At 45.8% G+C, this 21,100-nt stretch overlaps 1 protein-coding gene across 6 annotated transcripts in view; it reads left to right on the forward strand.

The window, feature by feature from the left end:
• Positions 1-21,100, forward strand: part of LOC126443008 (amyloid beta A4 precursor protein-binding family B member 1-interacting protein-like) — a 536,811-nt gene that overhangs the window by 497,158 nt on the left and 18,553 nt on the right. For all 6 annotated transcript variants that reach the window (XM_050090859.1, XM_050090857.1, XM_050090858.1 and 3 more), the window contains 4 exons: positions 3,200-3,370; positions 5,242-5,558; positions 7,123-7,355; positions 15,547-15,755. In XM_050090859.1, coding sequence (XP_049946816.1) covers positions 3,200-3,370; positions 5,242-5,558; positions 7,123-7,355; positions 15,547-15,755 — 930 coding nt within the window. The remainder of the gene's footprint in view (positions 1-3,199; positions 3,371-5,241; positions 5,559-7,122; positions 7,356-15,546; positions 15,756-21,100) is intronic.

Below are 21,100 nucleotides of genomic sequence, written 5' to 3' on the forward strand. Positions count from 1 at the left end.
CACCGTAAGTTCTCGTTAGCTCGTAACCTCAGCTTCGAGCACCCGTAGGTACCGACACCGCCTGTCCTCGTTATTAAGCTCATGTCTGTAATGTGTGTCTGTGTGGTACTGGATCTGCCAGTTAGTGCCTAGTTAATAGACAGCTCGTAATTTGATAAGTATTAGCACTACTGACGTGCTAATTAGACATAATTTTTGCAAGATATTCCTTTCTGGTTATGTTCGAATAGTGTTAATGAATTCGTAGGAAATGTGTCAACCTCGATAGTACTAACAAAATATTTTTTCAGTTTCTGCTTTTGTCCATTAAAAGTGTTTATTTTACTGATATATATATGCAGCAGATTTCCAGCATCTATATTGAAACGTTATTAACTTTGTGTCTTAGGCATAATCTAGTTTGTGATGGAAGTGATCTGCAATGTAGCCTGAGGTCTAGACTGGGTTATTAGATGGCAGTACGATTGTAAGTTGGTGAAGCGAACTAACGTGAAAGTGTGGTTGTGATGCAAACCAATCTGTAGTAAAGCTCGATGTCTAGGTTATGTCGGTAGATGAGAGTTTGGTTACGTGCTGGCAAAGACAACTGATGTGAAAGCAAAATACCTGGTTCTTGTGATAAATTGACTTGTAGTACGACCCGAGATCTGGGTTAGGTGGGTAGGTGTCAATTTGCTTACCCATCGCCAAAGGCAACTGACGTGAAGAAAGAAAAGGAGGAAAAAAATTTGGAGCGATTGTGAACCGTGCCTCGAAGCCGTACGGCACGGTCGACTCGTTTATCGTGCGGGAGGACTTCGTCAACATTTGTTGTCGATGACGATTCCCAGATGCGACACTCGAGTGTGTTCACTGCGACAGTGAGTGTAAAATGTGCTTCGTCACACTACAAAAACGTTCCTAGGTCACGTGTAACCAATTTGGACCTTTACGAGAAACATGACGTGTGCGTCACATTGCAAAACTCAACGAGTACTGTGAAGTTCGTGCGGCTACTGTTTCGCAGTCACTCGCAGCACTTCTCGAACAGTGAGCTGCGGAATTCTCGACTGTTGTGTTCTCGACTGTTGTGACACAGACATGCACCGCTCGAAGATCGTACTTCGCGTCCGGTATTCTCGGCAGTGACGACAGTAACTTCTGTGACAGAGTGTAGTACGACTGGCTGTCGGCACCTCTCGTGAGCCGTTCACGAATCGCCAGGTAATTCAAACTTCCAAATGGGATTCTTTGACCCCAGTGTGGAAAGAAGTCTCTCCGTATTCCTTAAAGGTGTCAGTACTCTCGAAGAGTAGCGACACGGTTGCCATCTTTCGGATAAAACTGTTTTACGAGTAAAGCCCCCCTCACCTCGTCCGGATCCGTGTCGACGTCTGCAACTGTGTCGCTCGTGTTTAGACGCTCCGGTACCGGCACTCGACGGGGAGTCGTATCGGTGACACTACTGACGAAACACACAATCTGGACTTCATTCCTGTGCAGTTGGTTACCCATATGGTAAATAGTTTCCTGTTTAACTTGACCCGAGTAGTGAAAGTTTAATTATAACCACCCTGTGTGTAGAATACCCAGTCAGATGTAACACAAGTCCTTATGGCACTACTGATTTCTGGAAAAGCAAACAAATAAATAAGTAAAAAATATATAAAAGTAACACAGAGTTTTGAGGTGAGTTTTTTATTTAATTTTGTGGAGAAGTTCACTGTCAGGAGATGGTAATTTTATTGTTTTGAACAATGTCGGAAATGGGGTGTACGTAAGTACACTACTGGCTATTAAAATTGCTACATCAACAAGAAGTGCAGATGATAAACGGGTATTCATTGGATAAATATATTATGCTAGAACTCACATGTGATTACATTTTTCACGCAATTTGGGTGCATAGATCCTGAGAAATCACTACCCAGAACAACCACCTCTGGCCATAATAACGGCCTCGATACGCCTGGGCATTGAGTCAAACAGAGCTTGGATGGTGTGTACAGGTACAGCTGCCCATGCAGCTTCGACACGATACCACAGTTCATCGAGAGTAGTGACTGGCGTATTGTGACGAGGCAGTTGCTTGGCCACCATTGACCAGACGTTTTCAGTTGGCGAGAGATCTGGAGAATGTGCTGGCCAGGGCAGCAGCTTGACATTTTCTGTATCCAGAAATGCCCGTACAGTACCTGCAACATGCGGTTGTGCATTATCCTGCTGAAATGCAGGGTTTCGCAGGGATCGAACGGAGGGTATAGCCACGGGTCGTAACACACCGGAAATGTAACGTCGACTGTTCAAAGTGCCGTCAATGTGAATGAGAGGTCACCGAGAAGTTTAACTTATGGCACGCCATGCCATCACGCCGGGTGATACCCCAGTATGGCGATGACGAATACACGCTTCCAATGTGCATTCACTGCGATGTCGCCAAACACGGATGCTACCATCGTGATGAAGTTTCGCCATTCGTGCACCCAGGTTTGCCGTCGAGTACACCGTCGCAGGCACTCCTGTCTGTGATGCAGCGTCAAGGGTAACCGCAGCCACGGTCTCAGAGCTGATAGTCCGTGCTGCTGCAAACGTCGTCGAACTGTTCGTGCAGCTGGTTGTTGCCTTGCAAACATCCCCATCTGTTGGCTCGGGGATCGCGACGTGGCTGCACGATCCGTTACAACCATGCGGATAAGATGCCTGTCATCTCGACTGCTAGTGATACGAGGCCGTTGGGATCCAGCACGGCGTTCCTTATTGCCCTCCTCAACCCACCGATTCCATATTCTGCTAACAGTCATTCGATCTCGACCGACGCGAGCAGCAATGTCTCGATACGATAAACTGCAATCGCGATAGGCTACAATCCGACCTTTATCAAAGTCAGAAACGTGACGGTACGGATTCCTCCTCCTTACACGAGGTATCGCAACAACATTTCACCAGGCAACGTCGGTCAACTGCTGTTTGTGTATGAGAAATCGGTTGGAAACTTTCCTCGTGTTAGCACCTTGTGTGAATGCTGTGAAAAGCTAATCATTTGCATATCACAGCATCTTTTTTGCTGTCTGTTAAATTTCGCTGTAGCTCGTCATCTTCGTGGTGTAACAGTTTTAATGGCCAATAGTGTAGTTGTCATGTCCATTTCCCGGTAAAGACCACGGAGACAGCACACGACCAGCTGCCTCCCCAGTGTACTGAAACCGCCGTCGCTTTGCAGGTCTACTACGGCGTGGGCTGGCGCAAGAAGTACAAGGCGCCGACCGACTTCTGCTTCGCCATCAAGCACCCGCGCCTGCAGCAGCCCAAGTCGACCAAGTACATCAAGTTCCTGTGTGCCGAGGACGAGGCCTCGCTGCACCGGTGGGTCGTCGGCATCCGCCTCGCCAAGGTGAGCGCCTGCTCGCACCGTCCGGTGTTCGCCGCGTACGAGCTGTCGGACCGCGCCCGGCGCTTTGTCGCGGTGTTACTTTTGTACTGCACGGTCGTCTTTCGTTTTTGTGGTAGTCTGCTCACAAAGTTTGAGCTTTTCTCAGAGCACGGACACAAACCAGTTTCACTTTGTAGCACAACAGAAAGTGCTGTCATTTGTCACTCTCAGCAGTTCACTTTATTCAGCACCGTGAATTTGTACAATTTATTCCTGTGCTTTTAAAAGGTAGATTTAGTACAGTTTCCTCCTCCTCTGCCGTTCTGATCCCTCTGAATCACACTCGGACACTACAAAATCTGAAGATTTAGAGTGTATCGAAAACTTCTGTCAGAAACTGTCGTCAGAGCGAGCTCTCCTGCCAGATTAAAACTGTGTACCAGACTGGGACTCGAACTGAGAACGTGTTCCTTTTGTCGCAGTGCTTCTAATGTATTCTTCTACAGTTTTCTGCATTACCGTGATTCAACAGGTGTCGAATTTAATGACAGGTTCTCCGAATGAAACGGGCAGCAAAAATGTGGTGAAACTCGCCGTATATTTGTGGAATGTCTTTAGAAGTACGAGATCGTGTCTGGACTAGAGTGTGCCTGAGAGACTGCCCCACAGTGACACAGATGTGAATTTGTCTGTTACCTTCATCAGTGAAGAGTGGAATTAAGTCTGCAGTGAAGATACACTTCACTTCTGTGACTGCCTAATTGACTGAAAAATATGAGAAACTGAACAAAATATATCGCACTACTTACAAACGCAGAACTAAACACACTGTTTCTTCTCGGAGTGCTAGTCCACGAATGAAGCGTCGGGATCGATCGAGCAAACTAATTGTGTCACTACTGCCGAGTCATTTCCACTTTCGACTCGTAAAGACTGACGGGAGAAAAGACAAATTTGAGTGTCTCTCATTCTGCAGTAGTCACTTACAGCGATGCAAATCTGGAAGCACTCGTACTCCTTCAGAGACTCGAAGAATATCTGGTGAGTTTTATCGTATTTCTACCGCCTACGTCAACTGGAGACCTCGTCGTCAAGTTTCAGGTCTGCTAAAGCGTAATACATCTGGCAAAACCTCGAAAGGAGTGTAAATCGTGTCACTCTCGTTAGGTGAGGTTCCGTGTTTCGGGCCCGGTCTCGCGCACAGTTTTAATCTGCCGGATGGGAAAACGGCACACACTTCACAGCCGAGTGAGAGGTCTGTCGCGGAGAAGACGTTTAGGCGGACCCACCTGTCTGAGGTTTCTGCCGTTCCTCCTCGTCAGCCGGACAGTGTGCGTAAAGGAAATGGCAGTCGGCACGACGCTGTTGCGATAAGCGTGCAATTTCCGTGTGGCCCGTCTAAAGGTGAACCTGAAAAGTTTTGAGAACTAGTTTACGGGAATAAACAAATATTTCGAGCGAGTAGCTGGCTGCAGTTCTCTGTTTTGTGTTCATTACTCACACAGGTTTTAGAATCTAAAACATCCGTAACGTAAGAGCTGAAACTGCGGCGAGGCAGAGGTGCCGCCCCTAAAAGAGCCGTCGCTCCACTCGGTGGCGGACGCCTCGGTCTCTCGGTTCGGATGACTACGGCGACCGTTTCAGTTCGGTCGCCAGCTGACGGACGATTACCGTGTTTTGTTTCGGGTTGTGTGCCAGCTAGTGGAAAACTGTTGTCTGTTAAACTGTTTGGCTGCCAGCTGATGGGCAACTAGTGTGTTTTGTTTCAGTTCGGCCACCAACTGACGGAGAAGTACGGTGTCTGTTTCAGTTCGGTTGCCGCCTGAAGGGCGACTACTGTGTCTGTTTCAGTTTGGCCGCCACCTGACGGACGACTGCCGTGTCTGTTTCAGTTTGGCCGCCAGCTGATGGACAACTACCGGGCGCTGGTGGACGAGCTGGCGCAGGACGACCTGGACCAGCTGGCGCAGGCGCGCTCCTGCTCCGTCAGTTCCATCGCGCCCGCGCTCGGGGGCGGCGGCGCGCGGTCCGGCGGGACCGGGGGCGCGGGCTCGCCCTCGGACTCGCCCGGCGGGGGCGGGGGCACGGCGGCGGACGCCGTCTCGACCGGCTCCAGCTCCAGCGGCTGCCTGAGCGACGGGTGCTGCGGCAGTGCGGCCGGCAGCGGCGGCACCGCCTCCACGCTCTCCGGCAACACAGCGGCTGCCGGGTGCGTGTAGGTCCGGCAGTGGGGAGAGCAGAGCGGTGGCGGGGTGTGGGACGAGTAGAGTGACTTTCCGGAGGGGACCTTACGGGCTAAGACTTTTCAATTTTCTAGAGCAGTACCATTATGGATTTTTTTTTTTAAAGGAAAGTGGATACTTCGAAAATTAGAAGATTGTTAAGATCATTTAAGTTCAAACATTTCAATGTTATTAATGGAATCTGCAGACATTTTGTGTGTCTTATCAAAGTTTTAATTTCTTGTTATGCAGTTAGCAATTATAAATGAGAATGTTACTTTTATCAAAAATATCATTCTTTGTTTGTTATTTAGTATTTCAGTGTGATAATAAATAAAGAACTGAAAGAAAAGTAATAAATGTGGCCCCTACTGAGACCTGAAATGCCAACTTCGCAATTACAAAAGTTTACACGATGGTCTGCTACTGCAGGTCCCGTCAGTGAGTTTCAGCCATTTCGTATACAGCAGGACTCCAAACATCTACTCTTCAAAGGCAGTTTTATTCTGACTTTTTTAGAATTGTGTTGCTGCACTGCTTTATGAAATTCACGTCCGGAATCTTACGCAAATTTGTAAGTACAAAGAAAACTGGAGAGAGCCAGTGTGTGAGGTCCCCTTGTTATAAGAAAGTTGTTAGGAAAATACGCACGAGAAAGATAAAAGGTGACTACCCTGTACCGACCTCGACGAGTGAAAACATTGATAAGTGAATACGCCATGTTTGGGTTTCAATACTATTAGACTGTTTCCAGGGGGCTGAGGGAGGGAAAATGTTGAGGAAAGCTATAAAAATGGAGGGCAGACAACTTTGCTGTGCGTTATGTTGCATTGGCACTTCAAAGGGAATGTTTTCACAAGAGAAAATAATTACTGATGTTGTGCATGTGTATCTGCAGGAAAATTTAATCTTAGGTGCAAGCAGTCCGCCCCCCCCCCCCCCCCCCCACCCGCCCTGCCCCTCCCTGCGTCCTGCCCTCCCAGTAACCCCCTACTCCATTGAAGTGCAGGCAGCCGATTCTCACTGTATTATGCAGAGACAAAGACTGCCCGTGTAGAATAATTCTGTCTCCTTCTTTAGCTTCCCAGTTTTGCTGTCAGCAGCTCTGTAACCAAATTTTGTCCCTGCATCAAAGACTGCAATCGATATGTAGATAGAAAGTAATTTAAGCAAAATAAGAGTGCACTGGAATAATTGCTTACCTATTTTAGTCTTCTAGCAGTATCACCTTTGTTAGAGTTCCACCAATTTCCAAGTAATCGGCATTCTAAACTTACGATCGACTGTTATCTCGTCAGCAGTACTGAGAAAAAAATAACTTTCTCGAGATGCATGAATCGTCTTCATTTAAGCAAATTATCCATTCACTGCAAACAATTTGTTTCCATTATTTTAAGAAAATTGACCAAATCTATATTACGACAAAATTCGTTCAGATTGACAGAATTGTGCCGAGGTATACTCGGAAATCACAAGTCGCACACTCCGACGCCCCACGGCATCCCCGCCTGCCAGTACCGCGGTGTTCTGACCCCCTGCCTCCGCCCGCAGGTTCGAGTGCGACTTCCCGACGACAGGCACGATCAAGCGGAAGCCGTCGGTGAACCCGAAGCTGCCGCTGACGTCGATCACGCGACAGCTGAAGGAGGTGGGCGAGACGGTGGCCTGCACCCCGTCGACGCCTTCTCCCTCGACGGCGGCCACCACGCCCACGTCCGTCTTCTCCCCGTCGGTCGACCTGGCAGATTCTGTGAACGTCAACGTGGGCACTGTCCAGAGAGCAGGTCGGTAATATCTTCTACCGTTTGTAAACTTTATTATCCTCATCTACTTTTGAGTTTCTCACAAAATTTGATACGGACACTTAGAGCGTGCAATCTAACTTATTTAGTTACTGCATCGACTCGAATATATGCCACACTATTTACCCGAATTTGATCCTCAAAAAGTTAGGGTGCGGCTTATACCTGCTGCCTTGTCTCCCTACAACCATTTGCCGTACAAATGTGAAGCTGATTTGCGACGGTGCGACTAGTGTCCGTATCTCGAATAGGTGACGGTGCATTCTTTTACGCGACAGTGCAAACTTTTACCAGTGTTTGATTGACATTAACATTGTGTAGGTCTTTCAGGATTATTTTGTTAGTTTATAATTCAGTTGCATTTAGATACTGCTAAGAAAGTCCATTTCGTGACAGTACGCACGACCGAGTAGAGCAAAAACCACCTTCGAGCCGAGGAATTCGGCACAGTTACGGTGTGAGCTACAGATTTACAATTGTGCACCGTGCCGAAACTGTGACCGAAAGAGGGACCAGAACAAGGTACGGACTGGACGAGCATAACGTGTGTAATGTCGTCTCTCTTCAGAAGGAAAATGAAACGGGACAGTTTCGTCGATAAAATTGTTAAGGGAACTGTAATGTGGCAAGTATCAGGAACTGGAAGCTAAGTTTCTTTCCTATGTGCAAGATAAGAGGAAAGATGGGGTGCCTATCTGACGAGAAATTATCCAACTGAAAGCCTCGGAAGTCGCAAAAGTCTCGAACGTGCCACAATGAGAATTTCGTGCGAGTATCGGTCGGTGTCGTCAGTTTGTGCAGAGACATGGCCTCGCTCTCAGACGAAGTACTGCACTGGCACGAAGGAAGCCGGCAGATGTCGAGGAGAAGCTGATCGAGCTCGAGCGTTACGTCATACAGTTGCAAAGGTGTCACGCGTACGCTTTTCATCGGACTGGAGGTGCTGACGAGCCACAAGTATTTTTTAACGTGCCGAGCAATACGACAGTAGACGTAAAAGGCGCAAAAAGTATCTCCTTGAGGGGAACAGGTGGGGTGGCGGGGGCGGGGGATAACTGTGATGATAGCTGTTACAGCTGATGGAAGGAGGTTATCCCCGTTACGTCGTTCTGAAGAGAAAAACTGTGTCCAGAGAAAAATTTACTAAATGCTCAGTGATAGGCTGCGAAGAAAAGGGCCGAATAATGACGCTACTGACGGTCAACTGGTGTGTGACATTCGGAATCGCACGTCTGGAGCCCTCGCTAAGAGGGCCGTATTAGTTTTGTATGTTTTTGGGGGACATCTAGCTGCTGAAGTAAAAGATAAACTTGCTGGACAAAAGACCTGGAGGAATGACTTGAAAACTACAGCTACTAGATGTGACTGTAAAAGTGCCGTTTGAGGGCAACCTCTAAAAAATGTATCCAGATTGCCTCCCGGAAGTAGACCGTGCCCTTAAAGGAGTCACCGGTCACCGCTATGTGCGAGTGGATTCTCGCTCTGCAGTCCTCGGTATCGTCAGTCCACCTCCGAGGGGTTCGACAGGTGCCGCCTGTCGAATGTGCAGCACAGCTATGAGGATGATGCACTCAGGGAAGAGAGTGAAGAGAGTGGTAGGAGTGAGGGCGATGAAGTGAATACCAGAACTGATAGCGATGATATTAACAAGACAAAGGATGTTGCCAGGGTGTTCTATCAAATACTAGGGCAAATGTTTGTGGTAATACTTGCACCCTGCAAGTATGTACAGATAAATGTTTGGTAACTTTTCTCCTCTCAATCAGTGTGCAGCTTATTTATGTGCAATTTTTTTTATCTTTTATTTTTATTTCCCCCCACCTCTGAATTTAGGGGTGTGGTTTACATGTGGTGGTGACTTATTTTTGGGCCAATACGGTTTACTTCCTCCCCCCCATGAACCATGGACCTTGCCGTTGGTGGGGAGGCTTGCGTGCCTCAGCGATACAGATAGCCGTACCGTAGGTGCAACCACAACGGAGGGGTATCTGTTGAGAGGCCAGACAAACGTGTGGTTCCTGAAGAGGGGCAACAGCCTTTTCAGTAGTTGCAAGGGCAACAGTCTGGATGATTGACTGATCTGGCCTTTTAACATTAACCAAAACGGCCTTGCTGTGCTGGTACTGCGAACGGCTGAAAGCAAGGGGAAACTACAGCCGTAATTTTTCCCGAGGGCATGCAGCTTTACTGTATGATTACATGATGATGGCGTCCTCTTGGGTAAAATATTCCGGAGGTAAAATAGTCCCCCATTCGGATCTCCGGGCGGGGACTACTCGAGAGGATGTCGTTATCAGGAGAAAGAAAACTGTCGTTCTACGGATCGGAGCGTGGAATGTCAGATCCCTTAATCGGGCAGGTAGGTTAGAAAATTTAAAAAGGGAAATGGATAGGTTGAAGTTAGATATAGTGGGAATTAGTGAAGTTCGGTGGCAGGAGGAACAAGACTTCTGGTCAGGTGACTACAGGGTTATAAACACAAAATCAAATAGGGGTAATGCAGGAGTAGGTTTAATAATGAATAGGAAAATAGGAATGCGGGTAAGCTACTACAAACAGCATAGTGAACGCATTATTGTGGCCAAGATAGATACGAAGCCCACACCTACTACAGTAGTACAAGTTTATATGCCAACTAGCTCTGCAGATGACGAAGAAATTGAAGAAATGTATGATGAAATAAAAGAAATTATTCAGATTGTGAAGGGAGACGAAAATTTAATAGTCATGGGTGACTGGAATTCGAGTGTAGGAAAAGGGAGAGAAGGAAACATAGTAGGTGAATATGGATTGGGGGACAGAAATGAAAGAGGAAGCCGCCTGGTCGAATTTTGCACAGAGCACAACATAATCATAACTAACACTTGGTTTAAGAATCATGAAAGAAGGTTGTATACATGGAAGAACCCTGGAGATACTAAAAGGTATGAGATAGATTATATAATGGTAAGACAGAGATTTAGGAACCAGGTTTTAAATTGTAAGACATTTCCAGGGGCAGATGTGGACTCTGACCACAATCTATTGGTTATGACCTGTAGATTAAAACTGAAGAAACTGCAAAAAGGTGGGAATTTAAGGAGATGGGACCTGGATAAACTAAAAGAACCAGAGGTTGTACAGAGATTCAGGGAGAGCATAAGGGAGCAATTGACAGGAATGGGGGAAATAAATACAGTAGAAGAAGAATGGGTAGCTTTGAGGGATGAAGTAGTGAAGGCAGCAGTGGATCAAGTAGGTAAAAAGACGAGGGCTAGTAGAAATCCTTGGGTAACAGAAGAAATATTGAATTTAATTGATGAAAGGAGAAAATATAAAAATGCAGTAAGTGAAACAAGCAAAAAGGAATACAAACGTCTCAAAAATGAGATCGACAGGAAGTGCAAAATGGCTAAGCAGGGATGGCTAGAGGACAAATGTAAGGATGTAGAGGCCTATCTCACTAGGGGTAAGATAGATACCGCCTACAGGAAAATTAAAGAGACCTTTGGAGATAAGAGAACGACTTGTGTGAATATCAAGAGCTCAGATGGAAATCCAGCTCTAAGCAAAGAAGGGAAAGCAGAAAGGTGGAAGGAGTATATAGAGGGTCTATACAAGGGCGATGTACTTGAGGACAATATTATGGAAATGGAAGAGGATGTAGATGAAGATGAAATGGGAGATATGATACTGCGTGAAGAGTTTGACAGAGCACTGAAAGACCTGAGTCGAAACAAGGCCCCCAGAGTAGACAATATTCCATTGGAACTACTGACGGCCGTGGGAGAGCCAGTCCTGACAAAACTCTACCATCTGGTGAGCAAGATGTATGAAACAGGCGAAATACCCACAGACTTCAAGAAGAATATAATAATTCCAATCCCAAAGAAAGCAGGTGTTGACAGATGTGAAAATTACCGAACTATCAGCTTAATAAGTCACAGCTGCAAAATACTAACACGAATTCTTTACAGACGAATGGAAAAACTAGTAGAAGCCAACCTCGGGGAAGATCAGTTTGGATTCCGTAGAAACACTGGAACACGTGAGGCAATACTGACCTTACGACTTATCTTAGGAGAAAGATTAAGGAAAGGCAAACCTACGTTTCTAGCATTTGTAGACTTTGAGAAAGCTTTTGACAATGTTGACTGGAATACTCTCTTTCAAATTCTAAAGGTGGCAGGGGTAAAATACAGGGAGCGAAAGGCTATTTACAATTTGTACAGAAACCAGATGGCAGTTATAAGAGTCGAGGGACATGAAAGGGAAGCAGTGGTTGGGAAGGGAGTAAGACAGGGTTGTAGCCTCTCCCCGATGTTGTTCAATCTGTATATTGAGCAAGCAGTAAAAGAAACAAAAGAAAAATTTGGAGTAGGTATTAAAATTCATGGAGTAGAAATCAAAACTTTGAGGTTCGCCGATGACATTGTAATTCTGTCAGAGACAGCAAAGGACTTGGAAGAGCAGTTGAATGGAATGGACAGTGTCTTGAAAGGAGGATATAAGATGAACATCAACAAAAGCAAAACAAGGATAATGGAAGGTAGTCGAATTAAGTCGGGTGATGCTGAGGGAATTAGATTAGGAAATGAGGCACTTAAAGTAGTAAAGGAGTTTTGCTATTTGGGGAGCAAAATAACTGATGATGGTCGAAGTAGAGAGGATATAAAATGTAGGTTGGCAATGGCAAGGAAAGCGTTTGTGAAGAAGAGAAATTTGTTAACATCCAGTATTGATTTAAGTGTCAGGAAGTCATTTCTGAAAGTATTCGTATGGAGTGTAGCCATGTATGGAAGTGAAACATGGACGATAAATAGTTTGGACAAGAAGAGAATAGAAGCTTTCGAAATGTGGTGCTACAGAAGAATGCTGAAGATTAGATGGGTAGATCAGATAACTAATGAGGAGGTATCGAATATGATTGGGGAGAAGAGAAGTTTGTGGCACAGCTTGACCAGAAGAAGGGATCGGTTGGTAGGACATGTTCTGAGGCATCAAGGGATCACCAATTTAGTGTTGGAGGGGAGCGTGGAGGGTAAAAATCGTAGAGGGAGACCAAGAGATGAATACACTAAGCAGATTCAGAAGGATGTAGGTTGCAGTAGGTACTGGGAGATGAAAAAGCTTGCACAGGATAGAGTAGCATGGAGAGCTGCATCAAACCAGTCTCAGGACTGAAGACCACAACAACAACAACAACGGTTTACTTTCATTAAAAATTGTCTCGGTTTCACTGAGCAAAATGATAAAGTAGATTGAGCAGTAATTATAACAAAAAATTTTAATAATATATATATATATATATATATTTTTTTTTTCAAATTGTAATAATTAGTAACCGTGTTTGTAAAGAGTAGGAAATCCAAGGTCATCCCTGAATTCCCAAAGTTAGCAAACAGAACTGGTCTCAAAATTTCAGCTGGAAAACAAAATTCATGACAAATATAAAAAAGCACCAAAATACATAAAAACACAAATAGGTAAAATAGAGCGAGTAAATAAATTTAAATATCTTGGAGACACTATACAACAGAATGGTCTAGAAAAATCTGCAATAGATGTAAGAATTAACAAAATGGAAGGAGAGCATATGGTTTGACCTAAAATATTTACAGCAAGAAATGTATATCTAGAAAAACAAAACTAAAACACTACACCACAGTGGTACGACTAGAATGTTTACACGGATCTGAATGTCTAACAATGAACTATAAGATGGACGAACTAGAGGTACTGGAAAAAAGGATTACTAGAAAAATAATGGGTGCAATGAAAACTACAGATGGTTGGAAATAAGTAATGAGGAGATCTACAAAAATATAGAGAAAATATCTGAAGTAATGGCCAAACGAAGATTAACCTGTTTTGGACATCTCTACCGAATGGATGGAAATAGACTAACAAAACAAATACTCCTATATTTCTGGAAGAAGAAATCAACAGTAGCGTGGATTACAGAAGTAAGAAAAGATCTTGAAAGAAACAATGTCAAAGAATCACAAATAGCAGAAAGAAACCATTTTAAAAACAAAATACTAAATTTGGAAAGCTTTCAAAGCAGAAGAAATAAAAAATCGGGAACAACGTGGACAGAAGAAAGGAAGAGACTTCGTGGGGAGAACATGAGGGAATACTGGAGAAATAGGAAACAACAACAAAAGAAGAAGAGGAACTGAAGTTGTCAACGTGATCCTAGTTGGTCAATACGATTGTAAAAAAAGAAAAAGAAAAGGTAAGCATGTTTGTGTGACAATTTGTATTAACTGACCACAGCAAGTCACGAATTTTCCATCTTAATTTTTACCAAAGTTCCCAGATAACCAGTTTTTACTGTGCGCCAGAACGAACACCATATGTCGGACCGGGACTCGAACCTGCAATCTTTGCCTTTCACAGCTGACGGAGCCTCGCGAGCGCTGTGTCGCGGGCCCCTGCAGGCTGGAAATCCCCTCAGCTGCAGCTGAGCAATTTCAGTGCAGTGCCCCTTCTTTCAGGAGTGCTAGTCTTGCAAGGAATGCCGAGGAACTCGTGTGAAGTACGTAAGACGGGAGAGAGGAGCTACTATGAGGCCGTGTCGCAAGTCGCGCTCGGTCGGCGGAGCACTCGCCCACGAGGGGCGGAGGTGCCGGGTTTGAGTCCCGCTCCGGCACGCTGTTCTAATTTCACAAATTCTCGACGGGTTTCACGTTATTATTTTTATATTTCCAGTTAGCGTACAGTATCCCGTTCCCGTAAGTGTCGCATAGGAGCGAGAGTGGCAGTTTTTATTGTCTTACTGAGACTCACGATTTTATCTGGTGATGAGCCGCACGGATGTAATATTTCTCGTATTCGTGCACTATTGGGTTTCCGTACGTAACAAATGTTGCTGGGGGGTACACCTTAGGCTCAGAATTGGAGGTGAGACAACTGGATTGCTGCTCTGTTACCTTCTTCCGAATGCTAAGTTTTGCAGTAATTGATCGTGAAAAACTTCCCCGTAAATGAACCACCGCAGATATAAGGACATCACACACACCCGTGCCAGAGGCGGGATTCGAAGCTGCGACCGTAGCACTTGCTCGGTTCCGGACTGGAGTGCCTAGAACTGCTCGGCCACACCGGCCGGCAGCTGTTTCTGACCTGTCACTGTTTTAACAATAACTTAGATAAAATTTAAAACTCTAATGGTGTCACATCTCAGTTGCCATCTGGTGGTTGTACAAAAAAACTTGAAACATGATAACAGAACTAATGGAAGCAGGGGGGGGGGGGGGAGGGAGGGGGAAAGAAAGGAAGACAGGTACGTACTTAAAAGAGGCACACGTAACACAGTACGGTTGTCACTACAGTCTGATTCAAATGAGATGATACTTGACACTTCGCTCACCAGAGCTGGTTTCCTCCAATCTGAGCACTCAGCCTCTCACCCAAATCATTTGCTGTTGCCGAACTTCCACAATAATTAATCACCTTGCTTCCAGTCTCTTGTTTGGGTTTGTTCACACACACACAAAAGCTAATGAAATACACGTTTCATGCACAGCACTGACCAAACACTACTGGATCCTTCTGCCCAAGACACAATTCAGTGTCACATGTACAGTTATTGTAGTTATAGAGATTGGCTCGCATCAGGCGACATTGTGTGAAGCTGAATTTTTTGAAGACCACAGTTCATCGTTACAACTGGGTCACCAGAGCTATAAATGTAACATTCTCCCCTAGTGAAGTGGTTAAGGTATAAACTTGACAAGTAGAAGCTTGTAGGTTCAAAATCTCATCAGATGCAGAAAAATTTTTTTATTTTTAAATCTAATTGGACGACTTTTATTATTATTTTTATTCAATTAATCAGCTTAAATGCAATTATTCTTGTACTTCTAATAATGTACCGTATAACATTTGTAGTCCTGTCGACTTCTTTTATTTGTTCTCGTTTTTCTCCCAATCGTTCTTTTTTTGTTTGAAATCTGCCCGTGTCGCCTGTAATCGGCAACCGAGTGCCGACTGCGACTCGTGTAGCCCACAGTGAGGACCGTGTCAGGTGTTCAGTGACGGTGAGAAATCGGACGTCGACTGTCGTTAGCTCTGTAGCTGCCACTCTGTCTGAGCACCGCGGTGTCTCTCGGCTCCGGTCGAGTGGCCACCTTTCCTCTTTCCTGTCCATCGCAGTCAGAGAACTGAATTTCGACTGCCCGTCTCGCAGGTTCGGTGCGGAGGCGGCGGTCGTGCCAGACGCCGTCGACGCCGGACGGCGGGGGCGGCGCAGACGGCGGCAGCAACTCGAGCACCCTCAAACGGCACCACAGCGTCGGGGGCGGGTCGGCTCGGAGCTCCGCCTCCGCCTCCTCGTCCAGCTCGTCCACCCCCGTCAGGGAGCCACCCCCACCGCTGCCTGTGCCGGCAGAGTCGGAGGTAAGAGAAACTTGCGCACAGGTGCGTATCTCGCATGCTACGTCTGCACCTCTGCGGATACGCAAATCGCACTGGAGTGCCCGGCAGAGGGTTCGTCGAAACACTTTTGCGATACTTCTCTATTATTTCCAGTCTCGAACAGTGTGTGGAAAAAACGAACATTTATATATCTTTCCGTGCGAGCTCCGATTTCCCTTATTTTATTACGTCGAGCGTTTCTCCCTACGTACGTCGGCACCGATTAAATATTTTTGCATTCGGTGGAGAAAGTTGGTGATTGAAATTTTGTGAGACGGTTCTGTCCGCCGTAACAAAAATAGCCTCTGATTTAATGATATCCACCCAAATCCCGTATCGTGTCGATAACATTTTCTCCCCTAGTTCTCGGTAATAGGAATCGTGCTCCCCTTCTTTGAACTCTTTCGATGTACTCTACTGATCCCATTTGGTAAGGATGCCACTCTGTGCAGGAGTACTCCAGGTTGTCAATAAAACTCAGTCTTCGACACGCCTCCCCCACAACATTTTCTGTGTGTTTTTTCCAGTTTCAGTTGTTCTTAACTGTAATGCCCAGGTATTTAGTCGAATTTACGGCCTTCGGATTTGACCGATTTATCGTGTAGCCGAAGTTAAATGGATTACTTTTAGCAGTCGTGTGGATGAGCTCACAGTTTTCATTATACAGGGTTTGCAAACGAACGTACTGACACGTCACGTCAAAACGACCACCGATTTGATCGATATCGACGTCTGAAGTCGACAGTTGTTCAGTAGAGTACCGAGACCCTGTTGGCAGTATAAAATTTTCTTTTCCTCCTCCTCCATTTTTCCTAACATTATGAAACCCTGACAAGTACAGGATGGTTATAATTAAACTTCTGCTACTCGAACCAGGGTAGGCAGAGAACTGTTTACGGTACGGGTATCCGACTTTATAGGAAAGACGATCAGTCTGTGCACTCCAGGGTCTGTGTTGTCAGTAGTGTTACTCTCACGACGGGTAATTGTCTGTGTAGCCTTCAAAATCTTTAAGAAATAATCTTGTAGGGATGTCCATTACAGTCGGATAACCTTGTGAGCAGCACAGTCAAAACAGGTAGTAACCCGTGAAGTCGAGATTTTGTTGTTGTGATTGACGCAGTATACGTGTAAATAATTTCTAAATTTTATAAGTTATTTGTGGAGTAAAGAATTTAATTATGTACAATACGTTTTGGGATCAATAGGTAATGAGTGTTTATGAACGGATATAAATGTGTTTTGACATAGCAGATCACAATGGTACTTTACGTGTGATATTTTTTCTCTTCGAGAGGGACGTTATTTTCAGAGTTGCTCGAGTGCGCGGTCGAGTCGTAATAGAGTGCGGGTCCTCTGTAATTTTTAGGAATGGACATAGAACTGATACTCCACAACCCTGAGTCGGTTTAGAAAATATTCTAGGGAACCACGGCCAAACTTCGTTACAAACAAATCGCGCGCGGACTTCGAAATATCGGCGCGAAGTTTGAGGTACGCGGTAGGCTGTCGCACGTTATAGTCGCGTGAAGGATCGGGTGACACCGACTGTGATTTATTGACATTAACTTAATAATAATTATCAAAGAATTATCGGAAGGGATAGTAAGTGTTCCCGATGCTTAAAGTGTGAGTCGATTTACGGTTTGAATAAAACAGATATTAATCACTGAATAGTCAGGTAGTCGATACGTTGCTCAGTGACCCGTAAACAGTTAGCGATAGAATTACCGGAATGATCATTTCAGTAATTAGTGACCACCACACACACACACACACACACACACACACACACACACACACACACACAACAGAAAACTAACTACTCTTTCTGTCAATTACATTTGGAACGGACGAGTTTTGTTTATGCTCGTTGGTATCAATAAACTTCATCCAAAGTTGAAACTTTATAGACTGTGTCGTGTTCCTTCAGTTTGGTAGAACAGTAGACATTATAGTCTACACTACTATCTACCTTTTTTCACAAAGAGAGCACTTACCTTTTTGTTTTAGAGGAAGGTTTCTGCTCCAGTCACCAATCTTCTCAAAGCGGAGATAAGGGTGACGCTCACACGTAGCACTACGTCACCGTGATCGACCGCACACGTGTGGCCCCTTTCTCCCTCCCTTTTCGTGTCGAATGCCCCGCGATATACGCGCGGTACGACTAAGGGAGGAGGTAGAGGAGAAGAGAGAGAAGAAAAGGAGAGAGGGCCTAAAATAGGAGGTGACACAGTTAGGTGCCGGTATCAGTACGGCGTCACGGGGTCAAAACGTGAGCGTCGGTGTAGGCGGTCGACTCGGGTCCGGAGGAGTTGAGTGGGGTTTTCACTCGTAAAGACGTTTCGTCAAAATGACGGCAGTAGTGCTGTCGACGCACTGACGGAATACGGAGAGGTCGTCCCCCCCCCCCCCCCCCCCCCCTCCCCGCCCCCTCCCCTCAGAGCGTCTCCTCCTCTCACCTTTCCCTCGGCCTCGAGTCTTGTTTGCTGTCACTGCAAAGTCAGATTCTGTAGCAGCTTCCAGACTGTGAGGCGTCTCCCCCACCTGTGCAGACAGTAGTCGAAATGGGAGGGCTCTGGCACCGAACTACCGAGAGTCGCCGGTATGGCTTATTGCGAAATGGCTCGATAGTGATGCGGCTAGCTACTCGCAGCTGTGAGGTTGCCGACGGTTGTCAAAGTTCTCTCCCACAGCCGTTAAATCAGTTGTGGGAACACTGGCCCAGTGTGTCGTACTTTCGTTCTTTGAAAATAGAGGCCGTATCGAAACGGCCACCATTTACGGGACATCCGCCTCGTACGGTTAAGTTCGGCGTTTCGATTCTGTCGAGTAATTAAATTGTCAAGAGACTGCACTTTATTCGAGTGGGACACACGGCTCGGAAGTATTGTAAGTGTGTTCTATTTTCCGACACAGGCCCCTGTTTTTTTAACGGTGGAATCTGGAGTAGTTAAGTTACGATCGGTTTTCGTTCCGCAGATCATATTTGGACATTATAAATGGTGAAGCGGCATACTTATGCGTAGGTACTGCCGTGTTTGCGACGGTACGACGTAACTGGTGGTTACGATCGTAATAGAACCCGCAGCTCGTGTGCCACTGTCGACACTGTAATACGGTGTATTTTAAGTACGACTTAACCTCGGTGGTGTCCATTTTAAATATTCGTTACGCTTCACACTCATCGAAAGTTCGCACGAGTTCTCAATTGACTTCAGGCTGGTACTTCCAGTTCGACAATCTGGCGATTACTCGATTCGTGTACTGGCAACGACCCACAGAGGCGAGCACGTAACAGTTACAGGTTTTCACACACGTCGAGCTCTGCACGTGTGTGTGTGTGTGTGTGTGTGTGTGTGTGTGTGTGTGTGTGTGTGTGTGCACGTGCACGCACTACTCGAACTTTTAATACCTTGGAAATTCAGCATTTATGGCCACACACTGACATAAAAAGTTTCTTACACTTTTTACTCGAGGAGACATATTTTGAAGCATTGTGGAAATTATTTTGTTTTTAACCAGACACCGTTTTTAACTGAATACCTCAACTATTCGTGGTACTATATTATATGAGGTATATGTAGAAAATAGTGGTACTTTTTTATTATTTCATTTACATCCTCCGTATACCACAAAGTCAATAACCATAATTACATATAAGGGGCAGTCAAATGAAAACTGAACACTTGCCACAAATGGTTCAATTCAAAACTAATTAGCACAAGTGTTTTCGGACGTAGATCCCACTGGGAGATGAAACAATAGATTCGTGTTCTGTATAGTGCAGTCGGCTGGGAACAGATCCACAACTGCATCCACTCTTACACGACCTCGTCTGACTGAAACTGATGTGAGAATCGCACAGTGAAAGATCTGGGCTGTGCAGACGATCTCGCACTGTTTCCCAGCCGAATCGGTCAAGTGTAGCCTTCGTCTACTCGACAGTGTGGAGACGTGAGTTATCGTGCGACGGGACGATTTGGTCGGGTGCCGTTCCCGAGTTTTTCAACTTTACAGCGAGGCGCAGTTCCTGCAAAAACGTATTTGTAGCCCGGTGCACAGATTGTGGCTCCGCACTCGGAATTGTCCTGTCGCACAGTAACACTCGCCTCTCCCACACGGCTGATCTGATGGCGGCTGCTCCGCTTGGGTATTTCGGTCTGGAAACACTGCAACTTTCTCTGTACAGCCCAGGTCTTTTGCAGCACAATTTTCACACCTTTGCCGACCTGAAGGCGGACGTCAAATTCGGTGGGAAGGGGATGTGCGAGAGTGGGTGCGGGCACCGATCTGTCGGCGGCCGACCGCGTTCTACGAAGTGGGAATCGATCGTCTCATCTTCTGGTGCGACAAATGTAGTGTGTGTGGTGACGACTACCGTTCCGCGGTCCCACTGTGGCTAGTGTTGATTTGTGTTCGACTGCCTCTCGCATTATGTCCTTACGCTAGCAGACAGTAAAGGAAACGAAAGAGGAAAGCCGCGATCGTGCCCCGAAGACTGCGTGATAGTCGACAGACCGCCGTACCGCCCTCGGATGCGGTACAGGGGGGGCGAGGGGTCCTGCTGTCGACGTTCTGTTCCCGGAGCCGCCGCCACCTCTCGGACCGGCAGCTTTTCCGTCGACGTCACGAGTGTAGCTCATTCAGTCCTCCCGCCGGAGAGCTTCTGTCTGTTTGGGGAATCGAACCCGGGTCCTTCTGTGACGGTATGTTGCGACGACCGTTCGTCTGTGATGGCGGAAACTTACACTGGCACTATTTCGTATCTCCAGAAACATTTTCGGAATGCGATCTTTGAAATAGCTTTTAGCTCTCTCGGCAGTACATTTTTAATCTCATCTGTGCTTCTAAAATGACAGTCCTCTTTTGGCGGCAAGTTGGATAAAGTTAAATCTCCAGAATTAACGATCATCACATTGAAAATGTAAGCTGTCTTTGCTGGAATCCATAGCCTTACTACCATTTCGTGTTTCTAGTAGCTGGAATAATAATGTTTGAACATAGTATGCTGAATAAGAGTGATTTGACGAACATCAGCGGTAACAGCCGAGTGCTGACAAACTGTAATTTGCACTGACAAAGGTGCCCGCTATAGTCTTCAGCCCGGAGTAATCTGTCGTCGTGTCAAGTCGGAAGCCATAAGCTTCAGACGACAGGCAGTATTATGTGTTGTACTGACAGCTGTAGTGAATCTTCTAGTATTAAAAGTGCCTCGGAAATTGATTAGAGTGGCTACGAAATATTTAATGTGAGGAAAAACTGATTACTATTGAATTTGATAAATTTCTCGAACGTGATGTTAGTTGCTCTCGATGGGCAAAATG

The sequence above is a fragment of the Schistocerca serialis genome, unplaced genomic scaffold (genome assembly GCF_023864345.2).
Source record: "Schistocerca serialis cubense isolate TAMUIC-IGC-003099 unplaced genomic scaffold, iqSchSeri2.2 HiC_scaffold_1420, whole genome shotgun sequence".
NCBI lineage: Eukaryota > Metazoa > Arthropoda > Insecta > Orthoptera > Acrididae > Schistocerca > Schistocerca serialis.